The sequence below is a fragment of the Centruroides vittatus genome, unplaced genomic scaffold (genome assembly GCF_030686945.1).
Source record: "Centruroides vittatus isolate TY-2023 unplaced genomic scaffold, ASM3068694v2 contig_400, whole genome shotgun sequence".
Classification (NCBI taxonomy): domain Eukaryota; kingdom Metazoa; phylum Arthropoda; class Arachnida; order Scorpiones; family Buthidae; genus Centruroides; species Centruroides vittatus.
The window spans coordinates 3,329,323-3,342,825 of NW_027122215.1; the positions used below are offsets into that span (position 1 = coordinate 3,329,323).

Genomic DNA, 13,503 nt, shown 5'->3' on the forward strand with positions numbered 1-13,503 from the left:
TCGTTTGGTTCTCTTCTGTATAAGCGATTAACTTAATTTTTTTTCTGTTTTTTACGTTGCTGATGGAAGATTTTTTTGGGTTGCACATTCGATCAACATATTTCAGCCTTGTCCATCATCTATCATAGCCACTCTGACATCACGCGTGTACTGTATATGTTTGTGTCTCACAGTACATTACCAACTTCATGCCATTTGCCACTTGATTCTAAACGGTGCTATTTGCTAGATTTTATAAATAGAACAAAAACATTTTTATAGTCCATTTTCAACCAAGAGTGAACAGTAACTGTTAACACTTTCAAAATCATCAAAAATCCATATATATATATATATATATATATATATATACTGTATAAGTTATACTAAAGAAACAAAATGCTGTATATCCCAACGAAAATATACTTGCAATCGATTGATACGTATTATGCAGATTAAAATTTAATGTAATTAATATTAAAATTGTATAATAATTCATTATTTTATATTTTAGAAACAATTTAAGTTTCGTATCGATTATGCAATATACGCCATTTAACGAAACTCGTTATAACGAAAGAAAAAAAAACTGTTTAATAGCTGTACAAATGTTTATAAATTATCGATTTTAAACGTTTTTCTTCTATAAAACTTGCCTTTTAACCTAATTTCAAGCAAAATTTTACATTTATAAAATAGCACAGTATTGTAATTAATACAAGCAATACACTTCGATACGAAAAAAATTCGTTTTAAAATATTTAAAAATAAAACAGAAATCTTTACTGATTTTCAAAACCATAAAAACAATTTTTGTACGCAAAAAAAAGTACACGAGTAGCAAAATTGCTAACAAGAAATAGCAGAGGTAAGAGAAATCGTAGCCATCAATTTGGTTAGTTTTTCAACCCCCCAGAAAGTTAGTTTTTAATGACACGGTAACTCCAACTGTCGAAGGGCTATCGAAATACATTGATTTTTCACTACCTTCTAATCTTACCATCAAAAAGTACAGTATCGAAGCTAAAAATAATGTGGGTCTTGTAATCCTTAACTCGACCTTCCTCCAACTTTATCTAATCTGGAAGAAGTGCCATTTACTTTAGAATCGTTCAAGTTTCACCAACCCGCATTTCGAAAGCCGATTGACTGAAACTATACTTCGAAACAACGCGACCTTTTTTTTCTTCTTTTTTTTATTCCCTTCCCTCTTAGTTTTCTTCTTTTTCCATGCTTTACAACCTTCTATTGTGAAAAAGAACGAGAAAAGAATGAAGAATTTTCCTTTCTTTTCTTTTTCTCTTCTTCACTGTACAATGTTAAAGACGAAGACTTTATCAGACGTGCCAGCTCAGGTTCTTTTGTCCAACCAATTTACTATTTCTCGATCGAATTTTTGTAACGGGATTACATTTAATTTTGGGATTATGTATGTAAATGATGTCATAAAGAGAATTGCTCCCAGTATCATTATAGCTTCTTTTGTTAAGAAACGTGATTTGTAAAGATATTTAATTCGAGTCTGAGTTACTTGAGTCGATGATTAATATATTGCAATTGCAATTAGTAAATTGTTAAGTATTTAGGAATTTTGAGGAAAGTTTTTTATATATTTTTTTAATAAGTTCAAGTTCTAAAATTAATTAAAGTTCTCACAATAGTCCAAAGTTTTAGAGCTTGATGGAAGTTTAATTATTTCTCTAGATAAGAGTTTGCATTACTTTAATTGTCGTTGATTATTTTAACAAAATTGTATAGATTTTTTTTGTGTGTTTTAGTACTACTTTTTCAATGGAAATTGTAATTTTATGTAATTTTAAGTAAAATGTATTTTATATTGATAATATAATTTCGTGGTAAAATAAGGAAAATTTTTGTTAAATTTCGCGATATCCTGATAACTTTTTAAGTTAAAATAAATATTAAAAAATCGAATTCATTGGAAATTTTTTGATTAAATCTCTGTAAAAATAATACAACAAATTCCAAATCTTTTTCAAGAAGTCAAAAACTTTTAATTGAAACGTTTTCGGGGTTAACATCCGGAAGGTTTCAATTAAAGAAAAAGTTTTAGAAGCTGGTTTTTTTTTTTAAATTTAGAACCTGTATAAAAATTTATGTGAAATTTTAAATACATTTTTAAATTAATTTCTAGATTATATTGGTAAATATTTGATAAAAATTCATAAATTTTTATAAATATATCAACGTTTTCTGAAAATAACTCAAAACTTTACATAAAAGTGATCCTGTTTTCAATATCCATAATTAATATTAAAAAATAAATAAATTGTAAAGAATTTATTTATTGTTCTAAAATTCTATTTCATGTAAACATTTTGAATTTTTGGTTTGGTTTGATGGTGTACGACAACGCAACACGTGGTCAAACTGCCAACAGGGATGCCTCCCGGGAGGACTTTTTATAGGAAACTGGGTCCTATTTAAGTGTTAGACACGTGGATAAATGCGGAAAACTCCACGTGGCCATCCTGTTGGTAAGGCACGAATCCACGACCAGTATTCAGTGATTTTTTTTTTAAAGTTTTTATTTTCATGTGTGTAATATGGAAGATATCCCGCTTGTACGAAATGTATGCCCATTAATTCGAATTACATATAAAGAAAAATCATAAAAGAAATTATATTTTTTCAAGTTTTATTACAAACAGTGCATGACAATGAAAGGATACATAAAACTAAAATAATGTGCGTTATTAATAAGTGAACAGAACACACACATTCAAGTATAAATTCCATTACTAATTCAATCCTACACAAATATAAGATATTATATCAGGAATATCCTGAATTTATATATATAACTCCTTTTTTTTTTTCTTTCCCACATCATTACACATGAAAGTGGCTCCTCTACTGTACTTCTCACAAACACCAATATTGGCCATTTCTTTCACAAAAATGCACGTAAACAACCCACTTATATATATATATATATATATATATATATATATATATATATATATATTTATATATATACATATATATGTAACAAATTTCGGCATACATAACAAATATTTTTAATACAAGACACATATAAGTTATTGCTGTGGACTTCGACGTTACTGCGGTGGACGTCTTTATTTTTTTCTTTATTTATTTTTCGAGAGGGAAAGATATTTTTTTATTTTGTTTTTTTTTTTACTACTTCAGTCACTAATGGGATTGTCTTCTCTAAATGTTAGTGGACGAGATGCAGATCCGAGCAATGTCGTCTTTCTGACGAATTGCCGGAATTCCAGCTGTGATAGTAAGTCCACTAAATCACTAAATGCCAACACTTGTCTTCTTTCGTTCGATATTATGTTGCCAGCCAAACGGTTAAAGTGAATATTAATGAATTCCACAATATCGTCATTGTTGTACCTTCAATAAAACAATATATATAATATATATTAATGTTAGAACGCCATAAACTTGAATTTCTATATACTGTATGGTTAAAGTTACGAATAAATTAATTAAATATTGTTATATTTAAGAAAATTAACTATCAAAAATATGAAAATTTATTGTATTTTTATATATAAATAGTAGAAATTGTAAATAAATTGAAGAAACGGAAAGGAAGTAGTTAAAATTTTAAAGAATATATCTTCGGGGAGGAAGAAAACAGAATTAATTTGAATAAAAATAGAAATTAGTTAATTATTTTAAATTTAAGAAAAAGAAAGAAATTTATGGAAATTTTAATTAATTTATCTTCGAAATTAGAAGGGATGATGATATTTTTTCTGCACATTTTAAGGTAAAATTTGCAGAAGGAAAGATGATTTTTAGGATTTTAAATATAAAAAAAACTTTACTCAATAGAATGTTTTGTAAATAAAGAAAATGATGCAAACAATAATTTTCAATTATATTTTTAAAATAATAACATTTTGGATGATTCGAACAGAAAAGAAATGAAAAAAGACAAATAGTTTTATCGAGTTTATAAACAAGGAAAAAACAAATGAGGTAAACTAATCGTCTTGAAAAATTCTAAATAAATAAATAAAATATATTTTACTTCAACTATTTATATTTTAAAATTATTCTAAAGATCAATAGGAAAAAAATATTCAAAACAAATAGCAAGAAAATATTTATAATTATAAAAAATAAGGAAATTAAATCACAGGAAGACTTGACGAATAATAAAACTTAATTAAATAGTCTTTGTAAAAGTTTATAAGTCGAAAAAATAAAATATTTTTGAAAATTTAGAAGAAAATAAATTTTTACATTGAAGATTTGAAAGAAAAATTCAATACTAAAAATAATATTTGAAGATTTACAAGCTTAAAAATAGAGTTTTCAAACTTTACAAGTGTTAAAGTAAAGATGACATTGAAGATTTTTAAATAAAAGAAGATATAAGAAATAATTTTAAGGATTTACAACATAAAATATAGTTATGTTGATCAGATAAGTAAGCATAGATCCCAAAGACGGATACTGGAAAGCATAATTTTTATAGATTTTCAAATAGTAAAGAAACTTGTAAATAAGGTAAGTTGCTGGGATTCTCTAAAGTAAAGTAAAACTTTAAAAATAAAATTTCCCAAATGTGCCATTAGGAATAATATAAATGTCATAAATCAGAAAAGAAAGTGAAATTTATGGATTGCCAATAGAAAGAAGCTTAAAGATAGAAGTTAATGTTAAGAATCAAACATAAATTTTATATGATTTATCAGAAAGATTACTTATTATTATTATTATTGCTATTATAAGTAATTAATTATTTAATAAGGAAACTTATTACTTTTGATCTTATAAGCTAGGAAAGTAGTAAAAGAATAAAGGCAAGCAAAGGATTTAAATATCCCATGGGATTTATACTAAGACAAACAGTAAGATGCCATTTGCAGCTGGTGACACTTGATGGATCTCTGGTGACACGAGCTAGGACACATGTTCCACGTCCACGCCACACTCACCACAATTTGACTTCGTAAGTTCATGATTCTTCTCCGACAGACTGTGGTCTTCTAAAGCAGCTTTCACATCCTCCGATATGTGATAGCTTCCGTCTGAAATAACAACAAAACCTACATTTTATCTTACAGATGTAAGGATATTGCATTATTGCTAATATTTGTCACTCGCCGAAGAATCTCTTTTCCTTTTTCTTTCCTTTTTTTTCCGATCTCAAAAATTGATTTTATGCCATTAATGTTTTATGGAGTTAAAAGGAAACTCACAAATCTCTTTTGCTTTTTTTTCTCGCTCTTTTTAATGTATGAAATGTTTATGGTACGGAATGTTGAACGCGTTTATGAGCTACGGTTAAAGAATGAGATATGGACAAATTGCAAAATGGAGCGAATCGTTTGAGTTATAGGAAGGATATGTGTAGAGATATAGGATTTTTATGAAAATATGAGTGCATCAATCCTTACAAAAAATATATATATATAAAATGGACATATTTGATATTTTTTTCCTTCCGTACAAGAATCGCAAGGGTGATTTATAATAAGCTAAAAGAAATCGAAAATTTTTCATTAAATTAATTTTTAAAAAACCTTATGTAAATCGCTTATTAAAAAATGAAATAGAAATATAATCGTACAAAAAAAAAATTGAAATGGATATAGAGATCGGGAATTGAGTTCTCTCTCCTTTTTTTTTCCTTGTGGTATACACCAAATTAGACTTACTACCGACATATAGAGTGAAGAAGCTCATCTGGTTTCGAATATTCTGCATCCTGGTTCATCTCTCGGTTTTGGAAAATATCTTCTTTTTATATCCCGCTCCCCTTTTTGCTCCGGATGGAATTCAATTGCATTCAAATTTGGTTCAGTGTTCGATCCAATTCCTTTTAGCAAGCGTTTTGTATTTTAAGTTGGAACGTCGCAGATGGTGAATCTATAATATCGTCAGATGAAGACGAAAGGAAATTTTATGAAGGAAAACCGAATCAATTAAGTTATAAAATAGTTACACATGATTGTTTTATGGTCGACCGAATTCTGACCAAAAGTTTTCAAACTTCCATAAATCTCTAACGTCTCTTCTCTCTTCATTGCTTTATTCTTTGCAGTTAAGTTTTAATGTTCTAAGTTTCGGATCGTTATAAGTTTACGTGTGCAGATGAATTTATGTATTTTTCTACGGAAATTTTTAAATTTCCACTTTTTGCTATTTATAAGCTGATTTATTTCATTCATTTTTTAAGAGTTGTGCCGTGTTACGTATTTTTAAATATTGCGGTTTTGCAGTGGAATTAAATCTTGCTCAGGCAAGAAAAATTTTCTTTTAATATAATTAAAATAAATAGAGTGTTAAGGCCTACAAATGAGAAAAATATTCTCAATATTTAGTTAATTATCTTAAGTAGATTTTTTTCAAGTGAGTACCTCTTTTTTATGTAAATGACTTGCATAAAGAACTGACTACTGATTGTTTCTATGTAATTTTATTCGTAAAAGTATTTTAAAATAATAATAAAAAATATAATAGATAAGAAATTTCATTTTTTATTTATTTTTAAAAAATTTTTTTAATCAAAATTTCTCCCTCCCAATATATTTTTTTGTTAAATAATCCATCCAAAATTTATCTATTTTTTCTTTTTTTATTTAAAAAACAAATTTCAATACATTTATTTTTAATCTCATCAAAATATTTACTCTTTCTAATATATATATATATATATTAATATATAAACATTTCCCTCCAAATTTTTTATTTTATTTAAATCCCATCAATATGTAACTTTATTTAAATATTAAAAATAGTAACCACTTATAATTTAGATCACACCAAAATAAGTAATATAAACCATTTAAATAAACTTTTTTTAAAATATTAATATATAAAAATTTTATTCTCTCTCGAAAACTCTTAAATTAAAAATAGATTTACGTGAAAATTTGGCTCCTTCCCAAATTTATTTTATTTAATTTTTTTTCTTTTTTACTTTGGAACGTATAATATTCCGTTTCCAAGTTTTTTCCCCTTAAAAAAATCAATTTTAAAGTTTAATATTAAAAAAAATTATTCATAAATATCGAAAAAAATTTGCATTATATATTTTTCTATAGAGAAAATTTTAATATTAGAAATTTTCGGTTTTAAAAATTAATTCGAAAGCGTTTAGTTGGAAGTTTTGCTCCTTTTCTTTATAGAAAAAAGTCTTGAACAAATATATATATATATAAAGCTAACAAATTCTATATAAAAATACTTCTTTAATTTAAAAAAAAATAAAGAAAAGATATTTTTTTTAAATAAAAACTTCTCTTGTTGAATTTTTAAAAGCTAGACTACATCTATTCAATAATCCTTATCTTACTTCTATTTATAATAGTATCACGGTTTCGATACTGCTTGTACTATCGTGACAAAATTTGAACGTTAAAGGATATTTTTTAAAGGAGAATTGTTACTGTAGTAGCAATACAAAATAATTTATAGCATTTACTATAGGGCCTATAAAGTATCTACGACAAATGAAACATTAATCATTTTTTAACGACGAAAGTTTCCAATTTTAAATCGGCCTAAAGAGGAAATGGTGCATTTATTCAGTAAAATGATTTTACACTTTTAAATCAATTTTTTTCTCTTTTTTTAAATGTAATGTTTGTATATAGAATAAAATAGAAAAATTCTAGCTCTGTACACGTAGAAAGTGGATAGTGGATTGTAGAGGACGTCGGGGCTTGTATGGGTCTGGGTAGAGAAGGCCCTTTTTTCTGTTTTTGAATAAATGAAATACGTAGAATATTTCTTTATTAATAAAAAGATATTTTCTCGTAGTAAAACTAGCATTAATTTATGAGGTAGGAACCACGTACGCTTTCTCCGAGTCCGGGGGGAATATGTAGTTTTCCCCCTCTCGATGGCCCTACTCGGAAGTAATTAACCGTGTTTTTTATTGTGTGTTAGCGACGTATTTGGACTTCAATTTTCAAAAATTGCCGGCCTATAAATTCCTACCGGCATTTGTTTGTCAGTTTGTCTATCTATTCTTCCTTAATCTCGAGAACGGAGTTAGGTAGATGAAAGTCGAGATCAGATGTGTAAAGTTCACGGCATGAGGCCTCGATTAACTATATACGAACGCCGGTTTGGAACGGAAGTCACGTTATTTCGATTCAAAAATTTTCTCCTCAACAGAGTCAGATGGATGACCGGCATGACTCTATTGTTAACAGGAAAAGTATGATGTACAGGGGCAAGACACTACTGAAATCGAGAGCATATATTTTAAATTAAATGCAAATGGCCTAAAAACTGTTTTATTTTGTGCGTTGTTTTGCGATCAAAAACATCGTAATCTACATATTGAACAAGAGGATATCATTTTGAAGAATTTTAAATGAGATTTGTAAATAAAAGACAGTAATTTAGTCTTTACTATGGTTGGGCTAACCTATATATATATATAGAAAAGTGCTTATATAATGTTAAATTTATTTAATTAATATACTCAATTCATTTTATTTTAATATGGTTTTAGACATATTTATTAAGGATAAAGAAAAAAAAAAGAAAATTGAACGAATCGGATTTTCAATTTATGTAGAAAATTATATAAATATAAAAATATATGAAAAATTCCTTTTGGCATTCGGTGCTTTGAAACGAATTGATTTAAAAAAATAAATTTCTTTTTTAAGATTGGAGCTAATAAAATTATGAAAATTTTTAAGTGCGTGATTTTTGTAAGATTCACGCCATTTTAACCACGCAATCTTCTCTTCTCTAAAGTTTATAAAGGTGAATGTGCATAGTTTTAATATCGAACAAAACTTTGTGAAGGTTAAAGAAACAGTAAATGAATTCTTGTGTTATATTTATATATTCAAGCTAATGTCAACAAACTATGAACTGTATCCAAAATCAACAAGGAGAGCTCCAACTCTAATACTTGAAAAAATATTTTTAAAATATAAATTTATATTATTGAAGTAGATTATATTCTTAATTCTCTATTAAACTCAATCGTCTTTTTTAAATTACCCTTTTTTTTCAACTATTTCAAGGTGGTTTGTGAAGAAAGTCATCCATTAACTGAGCTAAATCGAAAATAATTGTTTGTGATGTAAACAACAATTCCTCTCTTATGTGGCCACCCCTGAAATTCCCCTATAAGTTTTAATACAAATCAAACTGCGTATAAGTGTACACCTCAACCTCTCTTAAATGTCCTTATCCCCATTTATGTGGCCAACGAAACAGGGCAGAACAGACCTAAATTCGACGTGTTTAAAGCACTTTAAATAGAATTGAGCTTTGTTACTGAGCTTTGTAATTGAGCTTAGTTTTGGAAGAGTCTGTTGAGATAATTCCGGCAATTGTTCAAATAAAATATATCTTTAGTTACACTCGACAAATTAAAATTTATCTACAGATTTCAGTAAGAAGACAATATTGTATATTTGTTCAATAATTTTACGCAAAATTTGATTGTATTTTGTAAAAATATAACTACATAAATCAATCCATGTCCCTGATTTGTTACTCGCAACACTCAACGAGAAGAAATGCCAGACCCTGATATAAAACCCAGTTTACTTATTAACATTATTTATTTTGACATTTAAACACTTCTGCATATTTAAATTCTTATTTTCTTCTGAATTCTCCTGTTAAAATACAGTATTTAAACAAAACCTCTACTACCATTTCATGAACATATTGATTCCTTCTATTCACTGTACAGCACATATGTATTTTAATACTCTATAATACATTACCCTATATGAAAGTATATTGCAAAGGTTGAGCAGTATTATTTTTTGTTTAATTTTATCATCTGTACTCATCTTGTGATAGAATTAAGTGCTGTACTCTACAGTTTTGTATGTTAATTTTGTGCTAGTCTCACTTATGTGAGACTATCCACATTAGTGGCTACTTCACTAATGTGGATAGAAATAGTATTGCCCCAAAGGTGACCACATGAGTGAGATAAATTCTATTCCATAATTATATAAGGCTGAAGTATATTATATTAAATTATTTGACACCCGATAAATATGTGATTTTGAATTATTTTGCTCCTTTGATAAAACAGAAATCATCCTGATCGTTTACAAAATTGAATATATTATTTACAGATCAATATCTAATTTAAAAAATCACATTTTTAATATTAAAATTGGACAATAATACCATTTTATAAATAAAAAAAATAACGCACGTATTAATAAAAAATATTTTCTAATATTAAATAGCAAAAAAATTAATTAAATTTGATAACGTGAACATTGCTTAAGATTAACAGTTTACAATTTTTAATCAGATATAAGCTATTTTTTGCTTTTAAATTATACTTTTCCTCCTCCTTTACACATCGATTGGGTTAGGAAAACAATGCTTTATAAATAAAACAAAAAATAGCAAAATTTAAATTAGTTATGGCATAAAATTTTAGTTGACAGTCAGTTCCTTATTCTTTATTTATGCACTATGTTAAAGAAAGTATGAAAATTTAAATATCGATGCAATATATATGCAATAAGATGTTACTAAATAGGAAAATATTTCTATAGTGGATTACATGCAAAGGAAGAAGTTTAAATTATCTTGGAAACTAACCTCGATGGGATTGTCGACGTTTGTCATTCTCTCCAAGTTCGTGAGACGATCCTAGACTTTGATGCTGAGGAAATGCTACAAAAAAAATACAGAAATACTAAATAAAATACATAGTTTTAATAAAGAATATAAATTTGTTATAAATAGCAATACTTTTATTATTTAATTTGTTTAAAAGCGGCTAATTTCGTAAATATTCGTCCAATAAAGCATTTATTCGCCTCCTTTTTAAAGCTGGTAAATAAATTTGAAACATTGTATTTCTTAACTGCTCTAAGAAATAGTTAAATTTCACTTTAATTATTAAAATTATTCGTAGAAAAATTAAGTTTTTGCCATCATAAATTTGCTTAAATTCAATTTAAAATCGAAATATCTTGTTAATTATGGATGCATTATTTATCTACCTATAAGAAAACCTGTAAATATTTAATGATAATAAAAAAATATTGCGCTATTATAAATAATTAACAAGTTATATTCTGATAATTTTTATTAAATTTTTTCCAAATTTTGTGTTGAAAATTTCGTAATTTTATCATCAATATAGTTATCGAGAAACGAATAAAAATATCACTTAAAATTTCTTCTTATAATCACTTTATAATATTGAAAAATTCTTCATAAACGCCCAAGAGTATTACTTTAAATGATTACCATCCTTTTTAAATTAGTTCAATTCGGAGTAAATTGATTATTGACAATTACTAAATAAATTAGTGGATGAAACGAGATGGATAAGTAATTTTAAATAGAAGTTTTTCCCCCTTAAAAAAAGTGACTAGGCTAAGAATCCTAGTCACAGAATTCAACAGGGAAACAAGACCCTTAAGCAGTTATAGACTCCATGAGAACTAGTTTACAATTGCCCAAGAGAAATAGATTCGGTTAGTGAAGTGCATACGAAAAAATGGCAAGGGTTTTTTGTTGTAATTTTTTATTTTTTGTAGAACGAGTTAATGAGAAACATTATCACTTTCAGTTATAAAAAAATTATAGTAATGTATAAGTAAAAACACATCATACTACTGTATAATTCAGAACGTGATGACAGTTTTGCTGTCCTTTGATAAATAAAAAGAGTGGTTTTAAAATTTATATTTTCTGTATCCATTAAAATTCAATAAAATTCAATTTAAAAAAAATAAAAGTTTAATTTCTTTTAAAAAATATCTTCTACTGATGAATGGATTTAACCAACAAGAGTGAATATATTTTAGTGATTAGCAAAATTTATCAATTTATCTCTAGAACAGGTCTTTATAATATTTAATGCTTTTCGTATTGATAATCTTCACACTTTCCAAAGAGTAAATTTAAATATAAATACATGAAAAATGCAAAAAAAATTCATTAAAAAAAGTCAAATAAATTTATTCACACGCCTGGAAATAGCGTAGAATATTTAATTTCTATCTAGAGAATGTAAGAAGTTAAAGTGTTTCGTACTGAAACATTTCAAAGACTTGTTTGACACTAATCTGAAATATCGACTAGATGGAAAACAAGTTACCCAAAGAAAATTAAAAAAAAAAAAAAGCCAGTTTAATAGGCCAAGTAGACTGCTGATGATTATGAGATATCATTAGTCTCTCCATACTTAATTTAAAATGTGAATAGATTGTTTTCTTCATATGATTTTTTTCACGAGCTTCCCATTTAAATTTCATACACTAATTGATAAAAATTAAACAAAAAAATGTTTAAATAATATCAATATAAAAAAATAATTTCTTATAAATTAGTAAGGAATAAATTTAATACGCTTCTTTTGATCTCCTCTTAAACAGGTTAAGTGTATTGTAACGTTTGATTTAAAATTTAAAAAATAACAATAAAGTAAAATAAATAAATATAAGACGAATCGAAGAGAACATGCCTAAAATTTATATATTTAGAAGTAAAAAAAAAATTATGATTGAAGAAAGAAAAAATAAAAGGAGGGAGGGATGGAAACTTTTTCAAACTGAGATGAGAAAAAAAAAAATATATATATATATATCAAGATGAAAACGGTAAAGAGAAAACTGGGCAATGAAAGCTGGTTCTTTGGAATGATCATTTAAAGACAAGAAACATGGAAAAGACCATCAAACACCAAGAGAACTATTCTGTGCTGCAAGATGATAAAGATCCTGTGATTATTACGGTCTTTATGGTGGCGTCAGAGAACAAAATGAAAGTTTTATGTCGATTATTTTTCAAAAAAAAGAAGGGAATATTATAAATTCTGTTATATACTCCCGAATTTTTTTTATTACCACCAGTATAATTTATTATCATAATTTAAAACAAAAATATAAAGAATTAGTCATTGTTCGGGTTCTTAAGTTTCTATTATATTTTTTAAAAATATATAAAATCAAAAGATATTGTTTTTGAATTCATTTTCTTAGACTTATTTGTGAGAAATCGGTTATATTTTATCGTGGGATTGTTTAAATGTTGTATCAATTTCTCGATAAAATTTGTCACTTTTTTTAAATGAGTTAATAATATAGTGAAAATTCTGGTGAAGAAGACATAATCCAATAATTGTCTTCTCCACCTGAAAAAAAGACAATCTATTGATAAAGATACAACAAAAAAAGGCAATCGATAGACTGTCTTTTTAGTTACGTCTTTATAAAAAGACATGCTTCATATATTATATAATACTTGCTTCTTCGCATCCAGCCGAGATTAATAAGGAATGTGTTAATACAAAAAACATTATTATTATTATTTAAAAATAATGATTTTTGGAGTTTAAAAAAATGTAAGCCACGTTTTAAAAAAATTTGTAGTGAAGTGAGTTATCGTCTTATGCTATTTACAGTTCTATAACAAGACTCCTTAATCGTATACAAAACCGATATCGGTAATGGTATGAATGAAGGTAAATGTGGAAGAAGGAAATAGAGTTCATTCTCTTCTAACGACAAACGTTAGTAAGAAAATAGTAAACGCTTAAACTTCCAT

At 26.5% G+C, this 13,503-nt stretch overlaps 1 protein-coding gene across 2 annotated transcripts in view; it reads right to left on the reverse strand.

The window, feature by feature from the left end:
• Nucleotides 1-2,621: 2,621 nt before the first annotated feature.
• Nucleotides 2,622-13,503, reverse strand: part of LOC136976467 (lachesin-like) — a 64,188-nt gene continuing 53,306 nt past the window's right edge. The window contains exons 8-10 of one of the 2 annotated variants that reach the window (XM_067271752.1): nt 10,543-10,617; nt 4,926-5,018; nt 2,622-3,366 (exon numbers count right to left, since the gene is read on the reverse strand). In XM_067271752.1, the coding sequence (XP_067127853.1) occupies nt 3,302-3,366; nt 4,926-5,018; nt 10,543-10,617 (233 nt within the window). In that variant the 3' untranslated portion in view covers nt 2,622-3,301. Of the gene's footprint in view, nt 3,367-4,925; nt 5,037-10,542; nt 10,618-13,503 lie in introns of both variants that reach the window. The other variant, XM_067271751.1, reaches the window with a different exon arrangement.